Source organism: Ips typographus, linkage group LG1, assembly GCF_016097725.1.
Source record: "Ips typographus isolate SLU linkage group LG1, UJ_Ityp_2.0, whole genome shotgun sequence".
NCBI classification, from domain to species: Eukaryota; Metazoa; Arthropoda; class Insecta; order Coleoptera; family Curculionidae; genus Ips; species Ips typographus.
The window spans coordinates 3,640,455-3,659,348 of NC_138422.1; the positions used below are offsets into that span (position 1 = coordinate 3,640,455).

General features: G+C 33.7%; 4 protein-coding genes across 4 annotated transcripts; all 4 read left to right on the plus strand.

Moving 5' to 3' along the window:
• The first annotated feature begins 211 nt into the window (after positions 1-211).
• Positions 212-4,546, plus strand: LOC145740190 (putative inorganic phosphate cotransporter). Its single transcript, XM_081995559.1, has 8 exons — positions 212-374; positions 436-575; positions 1,014-1,326; positions 2,147-2,364; positions 2,421-2,570; positions 3,722-3,854; positions 3,907-4,151; positions 4,204-4,546. Exons 1-8 carry the CDS (start codon positions 242-244, stop codon positions 4,381-4,383), a joined length of 1,512 nt encoding a protein of 503 aa, XP_081851685.1. The 5' UTR covers positions 212-241; the 3' UTR covers positions 4,384-4,546.
• An 899-nt stretch (positions 4,547-5,445) lies between these two features.
• On the plus strand, positions 5,446-11,420 carry LOC145740198 (putative inorganic phosphate cotransporter). The gene is made up of 8 exons (XM_081995571.1): positions 5,446-5,610; positions 5,672-5,811; positions 6,234-6,546; positions 8,965-9,182; positions 9,240-9,389; positions 10,604-10,736; positions 10,788-11,032; positions 11,088-11,420. Exons 1-8 carry the CDS (start codon positions 5,478-5,480, stop codon positions 11,265-11,267), a joined length of 1,512 nt encoding a protein of 503 aa, XP_081851697.1. The 5' UTR covers positions 5,446-5,477; the 3' UTR covers positions 11,268-11,420.
• Positions 11,421-11,511: 91 nt separating this feature from the next.
• Positions 11,512-14,583, plus strand: LOC145740209 (putative inorganic phosphate cotransporter). Its single transcript, XM_081995599.1, has 8 exons — positions 11,512-11,577; positions 12,325-12,464; positions 12,524-12,836; positions 12,887-13,107; positions 13,163-13,312; positions 13,567-13,699; positions 13,769-14,013; positions 14,224-14,583. The coding sequence occupies exons 1-8, from the start codon at positions 11,544-11,546 to the stop codon at positions 14,401-14,403; spliced, it is 1,416 nt and encodes a 471-aa protein (XP_081851725.1). The 5' UTR covers positions 11,512-11,543; the 3' UTR covers positions 14,404-14,583.
• A 556-nt stretch (positions 14,584-15,139) lies between these two features.
• LOC145740205 (putative inorganic phosphate cotransporter) lies at positions 15,140-17,617 on the plus strand. The gene is made up of 8 exons (XM_081995584.1): positions 15,140-15,324; positions 15,398-15,537; positions 15,593-15,905; positions 16,404-16,624; positions 16,684-16,833; positions 16,889-17,021; positions 17,078-17,322; positions 17,377-17,617. Exons 1-8 carry the CDS (start codon positions 15,258-15,260, stop codon positions 17,539-17,541), a joined length of 1,434 nt encoding a protein of 477 aa, XP_081851710.1. The 5' UTR covers positions 15,140-15,257; the 3' UTR covers positions 17,542-17,617.
• Positions 17,618-18,894: the final 1,277 nt, after the last annotated feature.

Here is an 18,894-nt window from a genome sequence, read left to right on the forward strand (position 1 = left end):
ATAATTTTCAATTTAGACATAGACTTCATATGATTCTCAATTATAAGAAACAGGTAAATTACTATTTACCACTCTAAACATCATGCACGATAATGCCAATTACAAGAGAACGTCGGCAAATTTTACTGATAAAGCACTCAAATAAATTACTGATTAATTGTTGATAAGAAGAGTACAAGTAAATATTTAAAACCGACATTTAAATGAAATAAATTACATTTGAATAATTTCATTACTCACGATGGCATCTAGAGTAAAAACGGGAAAACGCGTGAGTGTTGTGGAAGAGCGTAACACAAAGATCGAAGTTTCACCACCTTCCTATCAAGATGTCATTGATAGTCAAAAGAATGGATTAGACGAAGTCCCAAAAGGTGACAGTGATTCAATGTTTTTCGTTAAATGAAAGAATATATTAAAATATACTTTTTGTAGGTCCCAAGTTTGGTTGTCGTCATTTGCAGGTTATTTTGCTATCATTGGCACTAGTTACTGGAATATCTACAAGATCCAATTTGTCTGTAGCTATTGTTGCTATGACTGATAATAGTACCAGCCCTAATCCCGATGTTCCGGTAAGCTTTCAACAAGAACAGTTATGAGGAAAATCAAACAAAATAAGAATGACGTAACAATGTAATGGACAGGTAAATGTTTTAAATGTGACAAATAAGAAGCAATTGTTATAGTCTGGTGTCTGTAATGGTTACTTTATCCTACTTTTGTTTGATTTTCCGCTTATATTGATCTTTAATTTCAATCATATTTGCTTTCTTTGCTGCGGGAACTACTTTAAATGGCAACAGAGATAAACAAATGTTGTTTTCTGTTTATTTCCTTACTTTAAAGCGGGTTGCACTGACTTAATTAAGCGCGCTCTTAGCTCCAAACTTGGCTAAGTCGTAATTTGACAGTGACAGGTCAGGAGCAAAATGTCACTAGGACGTTAAAACTGAACCTATATAACCGTTCACTCTTCTATCACAATTGCTTTGTTATTTTCACAATTTCAGACATACGACTGGGACAATACTAGCGTCATTCTTTCTTCTTTCTTCTGGAGTTACATAACACTTCAAATCGTGGCAGGCTACATAGGAGAAACTTACGGACCCAAATACTTTCTTTTAGTGGCGCTTTTCTTGAATAATTGCGCTTGTGCTGCTACTCCTTGGGCGGCTGACCATATCGGATCCTACGGGGTTATTCTGTGCAGAGTGGTACAAGGGTTTTCGCAAGGATTTCTTTACCCTTCGATTCACGTAATGCTTGGGACTTGGGCTCCTGATGACGAAAGGGCTACTCTCAACAATATTGTTTTTGTTGGTAAGTGATTTTTAAAGCAATCATGTCATCAATTCACTTTTTACCATCAATGAAAATCAGAATTCAATTGAAATTTATACAGAAGCATTACGTTGCACGTACTCAAAGATTTGTATATTGAAGTGCACTTGACTTAAACAAAAATGTCGCAAATTAGATAGTGTTTTTTGCTTATATCTTCAAGTGGTAATCATCAGCTGCTGATGATTTGCGTCAATTGTAAAACCAAATACCTCATAGTAAGCTCGTTACTGATGGGTTGACAACAGACAATCCAAAAATTATCGCAAGATAGGCACGAATAATTAAATATCAGATGACAATAAACACGAATATTGATACAAGTTAGAACCAAACAATCAATCTAAGATCTCTAGAAAATAAGACATTTTTGCAAGTTTACATAATTTTGTATTTATTTATAATGATTTTGTATATAAATATGTACGCTTTATAATAAAATACCGCTTTTTCTTACGGATTTCTACTAATCATTAAATGAATAAGGTTGAAAGTCATTAACTTTAGGTTCATGTTTACGTGTTTTTTTTTGTTAATGTTCGTGCATCATAAAATGTTCCCAAGAAATGTTTAAAGAAAAATTTTATCTGGCTAAAAACACAAACTCAAAAGTTAACTACTGAGATAATAGTTATTTTGCAATATAGTATCAACGCAGTAACTTCCTTAATACTCAAAGGAATTAATGAAACTTGGGAGTCAGCAAGGGGACTTACGTCTCCCAGGCTTCTCAAAAAAGCCATAATCAAAAATTTTAAAAAAATAAACCGTATTTTAATTTTATTATTTTAAATTATAGGTGTGAACATTGGCAGTGTATTCGCTACTTTACTGACCGGTTACATATCAGCCAGTTGGTTGGGATGGACTTACTCATTTTATATTCTGTCAATATGTGGTTTTGCCTGGTGCGTTCTCTGGGTAATACTGGGACAAAACAGTCCAGCAACTCATCCAAGAATAACCCCAGAAGAAAAGTACTACATTCAGAATTCCTTAAAACAAGAAGGAGATATTGTAATATTGGGATATATAATATGTTACTAGTTTCCCTGATTTGTTTCGTTTTGTAGGATATACCAATTCCATGGATAAAAATTTTCACTTGTGTACCGTTTTATGCTCTTTTAATTGCTTATGTGGGAAATATTTGGGGATATGCAATTTTAATGACGGAATCCCCAACTTATTTGGCGAATGTTATGCAGTTTGATGTCAAATCGGTAAGAGTTTTTAACAGTTACTTGCGTTACTAGTACAGTATAACTATTACTAACCCAGGTCTTTGAAAATGTACTCAATAGCTAACTCCGTTAATTTTAAACAAAAAGAGGATAACTAACCAATATACTGGTAAATGTTTTGAATGTGTTTGCTTCTTTGTTGGTGAATAAGATTGTAAAGCACGACGTGCAAAATTAACAGTTTGAGAGTATTGCTAGGGAAAGTGCCAGTGAAGAAACAGTTACCGATACATCAAAAAAGCAGAGGTTCCGGATAAAATTCTTTGAGTAATCATACGTTAAATTTCCTCCACAGTTAAATACTCACTTATCATCACAATCATCATCACTTATCATAACAACATATGGAGTTTTGAAGGGTACTTATAAACAATATCCGAACATTCTTGGAGCAGTTTGGGATATAAGTTAGATGAGAAACACACATTGAAATTGGGAAAAAAGACTTGCAAGAGTCAGAATTCAGGGTTGCACGAAGCAAAGCTAAAGAAAATACTGTACTGGTGGATAAAGAAGAATGATCATATAGCAAACCGGAAGAGAAAGTCGCGGTACCTTTAGATGCAAAAGATGTCGAGAATGTAGAAAGTCAATTTGGAAAACTGGTTGAAGACTTCAAAAACAGCAGACTGATGCAGATATTTTAAAAACGAATGAAAAACTGAAGAAGTATCGAACAAGAATTACAAAATTTGTACTCTCCTACTAACCCTAAAAAACTGAATAGAAAAAAGCACAATTTCTCTAGTCGTTCAAAAAAATGGAGACCTAAAAATATTGTGTAGTAGCCTAGCCGTAGAGAAGACCAGTATAGCTGCTGAAAATATCGGAGAAGAGGAGGAGGAGTTAGAGATGCTAAATAATAAATAAAAACGTTTTTGACTAATCTAAGAGATAAAGTAAATGGATTAAAATATGGGAAAACTTTTTAGATGAGCAGCGCTTTCTCATTACAAATGCCATTTACACCATTCAATTTAGGTTTTTTCTGCACTTAGAGTTTTTGTATATGATTTGTTTTTTTTTTTCTCGAGCATGAGTTAGAATTGTCTGAACTATATGCGGTTTCTGTAAAACAGATGTAATTAAAATCAATGAGACGTGTTCTTATGACATATTTGGTATTGTAGAACGCAGTTGCCAATTCAATACCTATACCTTTTGGACTGATGGCTGCTCTGATAACAGGACCAGCTTCCGACTGGTTGATAAGGAATAATTTCGTTTCGACTGCAAAATGCCGTAAAATTTCTCATGGAATAGGTAAAACGCATCTTCATTCCGTAGAGAGTATTGATTAAACAAATATCTTTAGGATCATATGGTATGTCTTTGTGCTTGATATGGCTATCCATGCTGACACAAAAAGAAGCTAAACAGTCCTATTTTGCTCTTGCACTAGGAAGCATGTTATCTGCTTTTATCATGGTTGGATGTAATGTGAATCACTTGGATTTGTCCCCAAGATTCAGTGGAATATTGTTTGGTGTCCTGAATGCTGCTGGTCAAATGGCTTCTGTAGTTGCGCCATTGTTTGTTCAATGGATAGTAAAAGATCTTGTAAGATTTTTTTCTTTGCTGCTAATTATACGTGCTTATGGTCAATTTTCAGACAAGCGTGTATCAATGGAGGATAGTATTTCTCGTTTCCGTTGGATTTTATGTTGTGGGTGCCACTGTATTTATAATTTTTGGTTCTGGCACCCGACAAGAATGGGACGGCCCTGAAAATAAAGATTTTATAGAAAGGAGGAAGAAAATTTCAGTGATCAGTTTTAATTCAATGCCGTAGTTTGGTTCGTAGTCTGGTAGAACTGATTTTCTGTGGTCTGGTCTTATCTGTGATATCCAATTAGTTTTAGGGAGAGTTTGTACGTACCTAGTTTATAAACTGACAAATAAGTTTAAGTGTATGAAGGAACCATAAATATTGGAATAAAGTAGATTTTTGAAAATTGGTTTTATTAATTCAAAGGTTATTTTTTAGGGGTGATGCACTATGAAACGCACTATGAAACCTAAATAAGATCCAGTTGATAATATTTTACTACATTTTGTCAGTACACGTGATAATTGACAGTCATAAAGAAGGACACTACAATAATAAAAAATACTTTTTTTTGTAATCCATTGAACATTAACTCTAGAACTGAGTTACATTGTATAGGTGGCAGGTTCTTCCCTAAACACCAGCAATTGAAATGTACTATAAAAGTGTTTTCGAAATTAAGATTTTTAAGATCATCATTAAGATCAGCAATCCAAGCATTTGAAAAGATCCAAAATACCATTAGTAATCTTCAGAAAGTGATTAGATGCTGTGATTTTGCAAACCTTGTCTCGTAGATGGATAATAATTTTTGGTTAATTTATGAAACATTGACATTTATTTAATGTTTTACGTCTGAAGTTTACAGTTTCTCAGATATTCATTATTTTGTAACTCACTCAAGCTGTTAAATGAAGACAACAAATTAACCAGTCTTCCCTTTACCAGTTTTCAGTCATCTTAGACAGGGTAGAAAACATTGATATAAACCGGAAATTAGAGTTTCAAAATCTTCGAACTCCCCACATTTGTGAAAGACAATCGCCCGCCTCAAACAGTATGAAAATATGTTTAGATGTTGGTTATGAGTAACATTACTGTAATGCAGTAATGAATGGAAAATACTCTTCACTTCAGATGATTCTCATCAGCATGTTGACAACTTCAAGAAATAGGTAAATTACTACAACGTCATGTGCGATAATGCAAGATACAAGAGAGCGTTACAAAATTGTATTGATAAAGCTTTCTAATAAATTACTGATTAATCGTTGATAAGTCTTTAAAATCGGCATTTAAATTAAATAACTTCCATTTGAATAATTACATCACTTACGATGACATCTAGGGTAAAATCGTTAAAACGTGTAAGTGTCGTGGAAGAACGTAACACAAAGATCGAAGTTTCACCACCTTCCTATCAAGATGTCATTGATAGTCAAAAGAATGGATTAGGCGAAGTCCCAAAAGGTGATAGTGATTCAATGTTTTTCGTTAAATGAAAGAATATATTAAAATATACTTTTTGTAGGTCCCAAGTTTGGTTGTCGTCATTTGCAGATTATTTTGCTATCATTGGCACTAGTAACTGGAATATCTACAAGATCCAATTTGTCTGTAGCTATTGTTGCTATGACTGATAATAGTACCAGCCCTAATCCCGATGTGACGGTAAGTTCTCAATAAAAACAATTATGAAGAAAATGAGAAAGGCGCAACAATGTAATAGACAGGTAAATGTTTTGGATGTGGCAAAGAAAGAAGCAAAGGTAACATTCAAAACATTTACTACAGGTATTAAATTGTTACGTCAACTTACTTTTGTTTGTATTTTTGATTACAACTCTATTTACTAAATTGTCTACTTTAGATGATAAAAAAGATTAAAAAATGTTTTTGTTCTGTTCGGCTTAAATTAATTGTTTTGTAGCAAAGCGCACTGACTTAATTAAGGGCACCCTAGGCCCACAACTTGACTAAGTTGTCATTTGACAGTGGCAGGTCAGGTGCAAAATGTCACTAATGTGCTAAAATATGCCGATGCAAAAGTTCACTGTTTTACTACAATTGCTTTGTTATTTCGATAATTTCAGACATACGATTGGGACAACACTAGCGTCATTCTTTCTTCTTTCTTTTGGAGTTATATAACACTTCAGATCCTGGCAGGCTATATAGGAAAAATGTACGGACCCAAATACTTTCTTTTGATAGCACTTTTCTTGAATAATTGCGCTTGTGCCGCCATTCCTTGGGCAGCTAACTATATCGGATCATATGGGGTTATTCTGTGCAGAGTGGTACAAGGGTTTTCGCAAGGATTTCTTTACCCTTCGATTCACGTAATGCTTGGGACTTGGGCTCCTGATGACGAAAGGGCTACTCTCAACAATATTGTTTTTGCTGGTAAGAAATTTTTAAAGCAATCATTCAATTTTTACCATCAATAGAAATCATAATTTAATTGGAATTTATAACAGAAAGTTTAAGGAAATAATGCTTGAATAATCTGAGCTGCAAGAAGTAATTCAATCCTTATCATTGATGAAGATAATGATTCAATTGTTCAATTGTTGTGCCTTTATTGCACGTACTCAAAGATTAACACATATTGAACTGCACTTGTGAGTGCAAAATTGGTTGATGATTGATGTATATTCTGTATATTAAGTGGTAATCATTAGCTACTGATGGTTTGCGTCAATTGCAAATTTAGATATCTCACAGTAGCCCATGACTTGACGACGGAGAATGCAAAAATTATCACAAGATAGGAACAAACAATTACTTATGAGATAATTAATTTTTGTACGTACTGATAAATTTACTTGCTAAAAACTAAAAAAAATACGTTTTCTATTGAAGCCTATAGGTATGAAGTAATATATTTTTGTGGAATTTTGCCTTTATTTATAATAGTTGGGTGGCACAAGTTTAAACAAAATTTTCCACATTCAAAATAGTACCTTGTGAAAATCGTGTATTTCCAAAAATAGTAATTTTTAGTTTATTAGAGTTTTTGCATAGAGATTTAGGTCTAGTCATAACTTGAGTCATAATGTATAAGCTAGTATTATGTATGGTAAAAGTCTTATGCCTCTTTCACCATAAAAAAATCACGTAAACTAAGCTTAAATTAGTTGTTATGTGTTGTGGATCTCTCTTATTTATAATTCTTAGGTTAAAAACTGTCCATAAAGTATGAAATAAATTCTATTAAAATTCAGGAAATTATCTTTCAGAAAAATGCTCGGAATAGTATAGTCATGTGTTAAGAACAGTAAGTAAACTTTACTGATCGATGACAAAGTTTGGATCTAATTTGTCTGAGTAAAACTATTATTGTAAGCATCACGACTTACACTATTTTTTGTAGGACTTCATCAAAATCATCTTAATTATTAAATAAAATGAAAATATTTTAACAAGTTTCCTTTAATCCTGTATGTTACTTCCCGTTCAGCTGAACGGTAAGTACAGCAGGTATTTAATTCACAGTTGGTTAGCCCTAGCATCCAGATACTAGACAAGAACTAGTTCTTCCCGTCTTCAAAACAGGTGCTGTCACTCAAAATTAGACAAATTGTACAAAATTACCTAACAAGTGCGGAAAGTGGTACTTTCCATCACGAGACTGCAGTTGCCCGAACGACGCAAAGCGGAGTTACAGCAAGCAGTTAAAGGGCGGTAAAGACACTTTCCGTTTGTGTTAGGTAGAACATTTTTTCTACGAGTATCAATTTTCATTAAATTGAACAAAAATGTATACTAAAATGAAAACCTCTGTTAGCAAAGATGATTAAAAGCTTACATGAAAAATTAAATATACAGTTATTGTTTTTTTTATTTCAATGTATTTTGTGAAAAATAGAATAAATGCGGTAAAGTTACTTTTCCGCACTCATTTTTTCCTTCACTTGAACATCTCATAAAAAGGTTGGTGCAAAGGTGTATTTTCGCTCTACACATATAAACTTCAAAATAGCAGGTTTATTATACATTTATTGTAAATTAATCTCGCTATGAGGAAAAGTGCATTTTACCGCACTCGTGTAGGAAAAATATTAAAATCATCAATCATCCTACTAAGCGCTCGTTGTTTTTATCTTGAGTGATACTTAAAGTGTACTTGAACGACTACAAAACATAACTTATTTACGATCTTAGTCCTTTCTACCCTATCACTGATAAAATGTAAATTGTAAAAATAAGTTGACTAAGTTTTACATTTTTTAGCGGTAAAACGATAAAATTTGCAGTCCTTTCCGAACCACAGATTTACTCATTACATATTTTACATACAAGGTGTCTTAGATGCTTTCTTTTTACCCAGGTGTTCTCACCACCAGCAATTTGAGCCTTTTCTCTTTCCTTTGGTCAAAAGTTTTTAGGTTTGGATAACTTCTTGAGATGTCTTTTTCGACAACAACTCTGATTCCTAGCGAAAAAAGCCCTAAATAAAATTCTGAGCAGATTAAATAATTTTTTCGATTTTTGAACGACCAGATCAACAGGCATCTGTCATAATAATCAACAATATTTTTCAAATTATTTCCTTTAAAATATTTTAAGATACTCTACAAAATGTATTAATAAAAGACACTAAAATAAAGAAAGCAACAATCAACTGCATACAATTATCTACTGACGAACTTTTTGTCTCCGTGTCTATCTTAAGAGATAATGAGTTATTACGTTTTTATAATGTAATATCTAAATTATCTGTTAAAGGTCTATTACTGTTTTTGAGAGACATTAAAATTAACACTACTATTAAAAAAAAATTAATTTTATGTGTGTAGTTGTCATTATTTTTAATTATAGGTGTGAATATTGGTAGTGTCTTCGCAACTTTACTTACTGGTTACATATCAGCCAGTTGGTTGGGATGGACTTACTCATTTTACATTCTGTCAATATGTGGTTTTGCCTGGTGCGTTCTTTGGCTAATACTGGGACAAAACAGTCCAGCAACCCATCCAAGAATAACTCCAGAAGAAAAGTACTACATTCAGAATTCCTTAAAACAAGAAGAAGATACTGTAATATTGGGTTTGCTTAATATGTCAGGAGTTTCATTCAATTGTTTTGTTTTGTAGGATGTACCAACTCCATGGATACAAATTTTCACTTGTATACCGTTTTATGCTCTATTAGTTGCTTATGTGGGAAATATTTGGGGATATGCCATTTTAATGACGGAATCTCCAACTTATTTGGCGAATGTCATGCAGTTTGATGTCAAATCGGTAAGATTCTTTAACAGTATAGGCTTCTATGGATGAACAGCTGAACTACGATGCAAGATTCTAAAATATAAACAATACAATATACGGGGTACCTAAGACTATACAAAGTAACACAAAATAAAAGTTTATTTCGTAACACTGCCCCCGTCTCGAAAATTGATCATCCCAATCATCTTAAATGGAATCCACGAAGATCAATACTTTCACACCTCACATGATATACCCTTGTGCACCAAGTGCATAGAGCAGCAGATTTGTTATCCTCAATTTTTTCTTTGCAATCAGAACATACAGCCTTCTTCAGTATAATCTCGTTGCCTACCATTTTAGTTCGCTATCTCGATCAAAACACCCTTATCACGTTTGTATCCTTCGAATTTAGGTTTGTTAACGGTAATAATTATTATAGGAATACAGCAAAAAACAACAACCATTCAATCATTTTCAATCATTTTTGCAAATAAAAATAAATCGGAAATTTTTCTTCGAGCAAAAAACCTTCAAAGCAACTATTTAAGTTGGGGCAAATCCAATTGTTTCCAAAGTCAGTTTGGGGGACAAATTGAAATTGAGAAGTTGATGATGTAAAATAAAGAAACAATAAAGAACTGATCTAAAGAAACACTGGAATTAGAAAACGTAATAAAATCCTTATTGAAAAAGCCTTACAAAAGACAAAAAAGTGCTTAAAAACAGGAAGCTTTAAAGAAGCTATTGAGAATACTATTTAAAAACCGGAAGGAACAGCAAAAACAAATAAGGAAATGTAATGCAAACCAAAAAAGAAAGTCGCTGGAAGTGTTCAAATGCAACAGGCTGCATGTAAAAATATTGTAAAAAAGTAATTGTAAAAAACTGAATAAACAGGCATCATAAAACCAGAAATACAAATGTCTCTATCTGTATCGTATCAGCGATGCTAACAAGTAGGCAATAATTATGTTGTGTAAACTAAGCGACAAAATAAATGTATAAAAATGTGGAAACATCCATTAGACAAGCTATAGAAGATGTTACTTAGTATCGCTTTCCATAAATCTTAACTACTATACACATAAACACAATAAACAATCAGCACTTTCATTAGAAATTACATTTATTTCGCCACGAGTTATTATATTTTATGTTTACGATCTTTAATATAGGCGGCTTATGTGAAGCACTTGCAAATAAAATCTATAAAACCTTTTCTTACGACCCATTTGTTTTTACAGAACGCAGTTGCCAATGCCATTCCCATACCTTTTGGGGTGATGGCCGCAATGATAACAGGACCAGCTTCCGACTGGTTGATAAGGAATAACTATATTTCGACTGTAAAATGCCGGAAAATTTTTCATGGGATTGGTAAACGACATATTAAATATTTCACAGCAAGTATTTATTAAAAAATTTTAGGATCATATGGCCATGCTTTGTGCTTAATATGGCTATCCATGCTGACACAAAAAGAAGCTAAACAGTCATATGTTGTTCTTACACTAGGAAGCATGTTATCTTCGTTTATCATGGTTGGAAGTAATGTGAATCACTTGGATTTGTCCCCAAGATTCAGTGGAATATTGTTTGGTGTCCTGAATGCTGCTGGTCAAATGGCCTCTGTTGCTGCGCCATTGTTTGCTCAGTGGATAGTACAAGATCTTGTAAGACTTTTTCTTTTTGCTGCTATTATTATGCGTTCTTATGGTTAATTTGCAGACAAACGTGTATCAATGGAAGATAGTATTTCTCATTTCCGTTGGATTTTATGTTGTGGGTGCCACTGTGTTTATAATTTTTGGCTCTGCCACTCGACAAGAATGGGATGGCCCTGAAAATAAAGAATTTATTGAAAGAAAGAAGAAAATTTCAGTCATCAGTTTTAGTTCAATGACGTAGTTATCCTTTAGTACTGATTTTTTGTGGTCTGGACGAATCTGTGATATACAATTAGTTTTAAAGAAAGTTTGTACGTACTTACTTTGTAAAATAGCAAAAAAGTATGATAAGTATATGAAGAAAACCAAATATTGAAATAAAGTGTCTTTTAAATTTGTTATTATTAATTCAAAGGTTAATTTCTAGTGCTTGATGTGACGCACAATAAAATCTTAATAAGCTCCAGTTGATAAATGTTTGACTACATTTTGTCAGTACACGTGATAAGTGACAGTCATGGAGAAGGACGTTGACACTACAATAATCAAAGGTATTTTATTTTGCAACAATTTCCTAAGTTCAAAATCAACACCTACGCCATCATAAAAACTACGTATAAATATGCTTCTGTTTGCAATTTTTTCCTCTTTAAAAAAGGTACTTGCGTACATATCAAAACACTTATAATTCATTGTAGGTCAGCATGAACTTTGACGCTCTCAAAAAGTTTGCATTAATTGCAAAAAATATTATTATATCATATAAAGGTCCTCTAACACACCGACCACTTTATGTGAAAAGGTTTATTTACATAACCTCTTCAATTTTAATACAAGTTTTGAACAAGCCTATATTTTATTAATCGTTGTAAATGTATTTCACTAAAATGGGTAGTAGATCCATAAACAAACTGAAACTTATTTCGAAACGTTTCACATCACAGCACTTAGGCCATACTGTAGGCCCATTGTGCGCTTCCACAATAGGGGAGGTCATCCTCAGCTCGCCTCCAGTTCTTCAAGGGATGGGAAAGATTGGCCCAACTTGGTCCTGCGTATGGGCGTGAGTGTAGAGCAGAGAATATGCATCATCCTCTCTGTCTTATTGATTACAAGCTCTGCATAATGGGGTGTTACTCAGCTTCATCCTGAATAGGTGCTAATTTACAGCCTTTACTTCATCATTATCATCTCAATCGTCATCGTCATATCAATTTCCATAGTCGTATATGCATTGAAAATTCCCAAACCGCATTATTATCTATTTCATAACGACGAATTTCACAATCGTTTTTAAGGCTCAAATTTCGGAAAGAGACACGTTCAGGTCTTTCTCCTCTTTCTTTGCGTTACTGTAGAGATGGCAACACGTTCTTGTATGTCTTTGACAACCGTAGCCATGACCGACAATTCTACATCAGTCAATATTAATGTCCCCGTAAGTACTGATTCATGTTTTAAGAAGTATTGATGGCAACACGCACAACTACTTTTCAGACTTACAACTGGAACAACACTAATGTGATCTTATCTTCTTTCTACTGGGGTTACATAGCTCCACAAATCCTAGCGGGTCAATTAGCTCAAACGTACGGAGTAAAGTGGTTTCTTTTTGGGGCAATGCTAGTAAACTCATTATCCATGATGCTCATTCCATTATCGGCAGCCGCCATAGGGTCTATAGGTGTTATGGCTTGTAGGATAGTTCAAGGAGCATCTCAAGGATTCTTTTTTCCTTCATGTCAAACTATGTTGGGTAGATGGGCTCCTGAAAATGAAAGAAGTCGGTTGTCCATGTTGGTTTACACTGGTTGTTGTTGACTATTATTTTCCGGAAAGTGTCTAAAATGTTGTTTTTAGGCAGTGCGGTCGGTATGGTAATATGTGGTCCAATCAATGGATTTCTGTGCGAATCTACTATAGGTTGGTCTGGTGCACTATACGTATTTGGTGGATCCGGCATTTTATGGTCGGCTGCATGGATACTGTATGGTTTTAGCACTCCAAGAAGTCACCCTTCTATTAGCCTAGAAGAGAAGAATTATATTGAATCATCTTTGGGTCAGGGCAATGAAACTGAGGTCAGTTTATAAAATAGTATCTTAAGTGAGGAAATATTATAGGGTTTATATTCAGAATCTACACACACCATGGATAGCCATATTGCGGTCAATGCCATTCTGGTCTGTAGTAGTTGCCACAGTTGGAATTAGCTGGGGAGGATCTCTGCTGGCTAATGATATGAACACTTATTTGAAAAACATTGTGGGATACACTACAGCTAAAGTAAGTACAGATGGTAGAGTTTTTTAAAGCATATATTAGAGTTTTTTAAGTTTTTTAAGACAATATTTTAGTTCGATTGGGCGCATCTCTTTCCTATGTCTTTTGTCTTGGTTCATATATCGTAATTTGTTTCGTATTTTATCATTCTTGTCACAATAGGATAGGTAGGATATAGGATAGATAGGATAGACAGCAGCAAATCAACAGAAATTATAGTTGCTCGTACTACTTATTTTAATTCCGCTTTATTTTAGAACGGCATATGGTCTTCAGTACCAACTATAGCAGGATTAGTGACCAACTTTGCCTTTGCGTTTATCTCCGACTCAATTATACAGAGAGGCTATGTCTCTAAACTAAATGCCAGACGGATTTTCCAAGGAATAGGTAATTAATTGCCTTTATAAAACAATATTAGGCTCTTTTAGTGTTAATTGGTTGTATTGAAAATTGTAGGAACTTACGGTCCATCAGTTTGCATGTTGCTGATAGCTTTTATACCAAAATCCAATTCCAATCTGGTGATGCCTTATTTGATTCTAAATGGAGCTTTAGCTTCAAGCCAGCACTATGGTGTGGTAATAAACAACATTGACATATCACCTAATTTTGCTGGAATAATTGCTGGATTTTCTTACGCTATATCTTCGGCAACTTCTTTATTTGCACCTTTGCAAGTGCAATTTTTAGTCACCGATCAGGTATACTATTTTACGTTTTTTACGTCTCTATATACTATTTGTGCGTAAAAAGGTTTGCATACCATGGGCCAAAAGAAAGATCACATCTTTGACCGAATAAAGGCCTTTGCGTTTGGTCTCAAACTTTACGACAATTTCTTTCATCCCTTGATATGTAAATAACTATTTCCTGTTTTTCTGCTTTCTACCAGTGTTTTTTTATTATTTCAGACTAGTGTGTTGCAGTGGAGAATTATTTTCGTTATAGCAGCTGTTCTGTATTTCTTACCAGCTACTTTCTTCATGGTATTTGCTTCAGCAGATGTGCAATGGTGGGATTCTACATCAAACGAAGGAAAAAGCGCTTTACGAAAGAAAAACAATGCCAAGATTATAGGTGCAAATAGCTAGAACCGCAACTTACTAAACTGTTCCTCCAATAAGGAACATTTTAAAATTGCACTACCTAATATACGTAGGTTCACTCAATTCAAGTCGTTTCATCAAACTGGAATGAAAAAGACCTATCTTATACAGATAATAATTTTATGTATTTAATTTTTGAAACTAATAAACCAAAATTAAACTTAAGTAATTTTATTATCTTTAAAAATGCAGTGATCAATAAATATTTGCCTAATTACTATTATCAGTAATAATTGCACTCTTATAGTCGTGCTGTAACGTGCATGACAGCATTTGTCTTGCAGTAGTGAGCAGTCGCCTCCACAATAATGCCTGGAAAATTCAAATGATTGAATTGAAATTTGAAAATAAAAATTCGAGATTTAAATGATTTTAGTTAAAAAATGGTCAGAGGGATTTATAAAAAATAATGCCCTCATCTGAGGGCATTATGAAATATGGCGCTCTAGGGCATCATTTCTTAGATGATTGATTATGTGTCATTATAGATAAAATAATAGTCCCGTCGGACATTAATAATACATATAATGTCTTACTCATACATATGTTGGGACACTAAATTCAGTTAAATACGTATAGTTGAAACTGATATAACATTATGCTTCTTGACTTCACATAATGAGAGTTGTTGCTAATTCAATAAACGTGCATGATAAATTACTTTCCAAATCAATTTTAATTAATGCTCGTAAGTAGGCACTTCATTCACGGCTAATTTATCAACAACATTATAATATTAAGTACAACACCGAATAATTAAGACGTTATTTACTTATGTTTCATCGCTCCTACTGCGTGTGTTGCAATCTGAAAAAAGTTGTCTATATTTTTTAGAAGAAATGTCGAAACTGGAAAAGTCCGAAAAGTATATTAACCAAGACAAACATGATGAAGATCAGGATAAAGGTAAAGAAATTAATTTAACAATAATAATTATTATGAAATTTGGACACGTAAATAAGATCAATGTTTATCTCAGGACCAATTTTTGGAGCAAGACACGTACAAGCCATCCTATTATTTACGGGTGTGGCCACAGAAATGATGACTCGTACTAACCTATCACTTTCCATAGTGGCAATGACCAACAATTCTACTAGCATAAACTCAGATATACCTGTAAATTATTAAAAATATTTATATTCAACTGTTGTATTGTAATGTCTTGCTTTAGACATATAATTGGAACAACACCAACGTAATAATATCATCGTTCTACTGGGGTTACATGATTCTCCAAGCTCCAGCAGGACAACTAGGCAAAACATACGGTTCGAGATGGATTCTGTTTACTGCTATGACAACTAATGCGTTTGCAACCATTTTAATACCGTCAGCAGCTAAATTTTTTGGTTCCAAGGGAGTCATGGGCTGTAGAATTATGCAAGGATTAAGCCAAGGTGGAATTTTTCCTACGTGTCATACTATGTTAGGAAGGTGGGCGCCTAAAAATGAAAGAGGAAGAATGGCTACTTTTGTGTATTCAGGTAGGTAATCTATTGTTGTAGTGATATGAATGCAATCAGTAAATGATTTCAGTCCGGTAATGGATATTTATTTTATTGGCAGTATAACGTCGTATGCACCGAAGGAGAATTTAAGCAATTTTAGGTTAAATTTTAGTTTGACCGTGACATATTTTTGTACAATCTTTAACAGTCAAATTAACACATTTACTTAAACCTGCTTAAATTCATTCGAGTCAAATAGAGTAACTTATACTGAGAATGAAATATAATAATTTATTTCACACAGTTTCTGCACGTATTTTTTTAAGAAAACGTTATGAAAGTTTAACGGCAAATCTCTAACTAATCTCTATTTAGCTTTGTATTTGAATTAAATGACCTACTAAACCTACAAAAATTCTTATACTTTTGCTGTTGTGCCTTAATATTTTTGACATGTTTAACGTTCACCTAAATATAATATTATGAACTAGTTGCTTAATGCTGGCATTAACTTGATATTGTCCTAACTTATAGGTATCGGATTGGGAAGTATAATTTGTTTACCAATAACCGGATGGCTATCAAAATCTTCACTCGGATGGCCTGTATCTTTTTATCTGCTTGGAGGGATATGCCTTACGTGGTCGTTAATATGGTTTATATTTGGGCAAAATACTCCAGCCAGTCATCCTAATATTACAATTGAAGAACGGCGATATATTGAAAGGTCTTTGGAACAAGACAAAAACACTGAGGTATGTGGTGGTACTATCAAAAACTGTTAGTTACATTTAGAATAATTGACGGGTTCTAGGTAGTGCCAACTCCATGGATAGAAATGCTCACCTCAATCCATTTTTGGGCTATTTTTTTCCCTATGGTGTTTTCAGGGTTTGGGGTGATTTTTTTACAAAACGAAATTCCTACATATTTGGAGAATGTGCTAAAATACGACATCTCATCAGTAAGTTTCACAAATAGCATAAAATAACATTCATATTATGTACAATAAATATTAGAGTGGTTACCTCACTTCCATGACAGCAGCAATCGGAGTTATTATGAACTATGTTTATGGACCTTTATCGGACTTCCTCATAGAGCGTCAATATCTTTCTCGTCTAACAACAAGAAAATTTTTTGAAGCTTATTGTAAGTTTGTTTGTAGTTTTTCTTGTTGTGATATTTCATATTAACTATTGTTTTAGCTAATTATGGATGTGCAGCCTCGCTAATGATTCTGGCTTTTCTTAATGAGAACCACACTCAATTATCGGTGTTCATGTTTGTTTTGTCTTCGTTTTTTATCGCAGGACTTCTTTTTGGACACGGTTTAAGTCCAATGGATATTTCACCCAGGTTTGCTGGAATTATTATGGGAATTTCTAACGCAGTATCTTGCATTCCTGCGTTATCTGCACCTTTATGTGTCCAATACCTCGTTCCCGATCTGGTGAGTCTTTTCAATTAAAATAAAATAGAAATATACAAAATTTATTTGGTTCAGGCAAATACCCATCAATGGAGGATTGTACTATTTATAGCTGCAATGGCTCTGACTATACCTGGAACATTTTTTCTTATTTTTGCATCAGCGGAAAGGCAATGGTGGGATGATGGGCCTGAAAAGGAGGAGAGTTTGAAAAATGAAAAAACTTTGGTCAGTGCTTGATGTTCATTTTATAAAATGCATTTTATACTAAAGTGCTGTGATATTATTGTTAATACATACTACAAACATGTTGAAAGTTGTGTTAATTACTATGCTTCCGTACTCATAAATGGACTTTTATAATACCCTTGATATTAATACTATAAACACCCATATTTTATTAATTCTTTGTCCAGTCCTTGATGATAATGCGCTTATTAATTAAATTGGATTGGAGTGTCAGTTCAATCAAGGATCAATGTGTCAGTTTAAAAAATCAGATTTAAAAAGAAAAACATAATTTGAACGACAAAATATAAAGTTTGATAAGTTTTGAAAACCAAAACACTGAAGAACTTACCACTTCTCTTCTTGTCTTTCATCAAAACCTTACTTAGCGACAAGTCTGGACTGTCTGTAGACACATTTGCATAATGAAAATTACGTCAACTTGTCACCTTTTGATCTAAAATATACCACAGTATCTACCCCAGTGATCATGGGCTTACTGGCCACACTGTATATCTTTTTGAAGAGGAAAATTGAAAGAATAAACGACGTTGAACTGGTAGCAGGGAGACCATGGCCGCATTTGTCTTCACGGTCCATGAAGCGAGCAAAGCTTTTTTGACGTCACAATGACGTAATTTGACAATTGGTCAAATTATGGTTTTGCCAAATTACGTCATCGTGACGTCAAAAACGCTCTGTTCGCTCCCTGGAGCTTGAAAACGAATGCGGCCCAAAGCACAGACCCACAAGACCCAAAGATCAAACTGTGTATCCGTTAGAAAATTTGATTATTTCGTATTACAAAGCCAAGTATCTTGGTATAGAATTGACAATTTAATTTATGTGATCTTAACTCGGTCTTAAATGTATAAGCTAGTTCGATCAGGATGTTATTGACTTTGTAATGGTATTGGATAACTGTTTAACAAGTAGGAGACTAATTTACATTTTACTACATTCAGACAAGTCGCAGTAGAGTGCAGCAATGGTCCACTCACCCAGTACATAAGAAAATTCAGACAGAGTTTTATCTTTCTCCAAAAATCCACCACCTCTATAAAGTAGATAAGATTGAAGATTCGCAATTAAATTTGCTGAAAAGCCGAGTATACAGTTTCCTCAAGAGTATATTTATCAAGTTTGTAGTTGTTGACGAACAAAGAATTAGTTTTAACTTGACTGTAACTTAAACAGCAAAATATATCAATACGTATTTGTTTAAATCCCATGTCTAAAAAAATGAAACCATCTCTGCGGTGGTAGACAGACCTAATTTAAAATACGCTTTTCTAGACATATCTGACGTATTAGTCATAAAAGGTACTCTGTGTAGTATTTGGGTATCAAACTTTACAAAGTTTT

Coding starts and splice junctions, on each gene's coding strand:
- LOC145740205 (XM_081995584.1), top strand. CDS start 15,258: ATGTCGAAACTGGAAAAGTCCGAAAAGTATATTAACCAAGACAAACAT. Junction 15,906..16,403: donor GGCTACTTTTGTGTATTCAG/GTAGGTAATCTA, acceptor CCTAACTTATAG/GTATCGGATTGGGAAGTATA. Junction 17,323..17,376: donor AATACCTCGTTCCCGATCTG/GTGAGTCTTTTC, acceptor TATTTGGTTCAG/GCAAATACCCATCAATGGAG.
- LOC145740209 (XM_081995599.1), top strand. CDS start 11,544: ATGGAGAAGGACGTTGACACTACAATAATCAAAG. Junction 11,578..12,324: donor TGACACTACAATAATCAAAG/GTATTTTATTTT, acceptor ATCGTTTTTAAG/GCTCAAATTTCGGAAAGAGA. Junction 14,014..14,223: donor AATTTTTAGTCACCGATCAG/GTATACTATTTT, acceptor TTATTATTTCAG/ACTAGTGTGTTGCAGTGGAG.
- LOC145740198 (XM_081995571.1), top strand. CDS start 5,478: ATGACATCTAGGGTAAAATCGTTAAAACGTGTAAGTGTCGTGGAAGAA. Junction 5,611..5,671: donor ATTAGGCGAAGTCCCAAAAG/GTGATAGTGATT, acceptor TACTTTTTGTAG/GTCCCAAGTTTGGTTGTCGT. Junction 11,033..11,087: donor AGTGGATAGTACAAGATCTT/GTAAGACTTTTT, acceptor GTTAATTTGCAG/ACAAACGTGTATCAATGGAA.
- LOC145740190 (XM_081995559.1), top strand. CDS start 242: ATGGCATCTAGAGTAAAAACGGGAAAACGCGTGAGTGTTGTGGAAGAG. Junction 1,327..2,146: donor CAACAATATTGTTTTTGTTG/GTAAGTGATTTT, acceptor TTTAAATTATAG/GTGTGAACATTGGCAGTGTA. Junction 4,152..4,203: donor AATGGATAGTAAAAGATCTT/GTAAGATTTTTT, acceptor GTCAATTTTCAG/ACAAGCGTGTATCAATGGAG.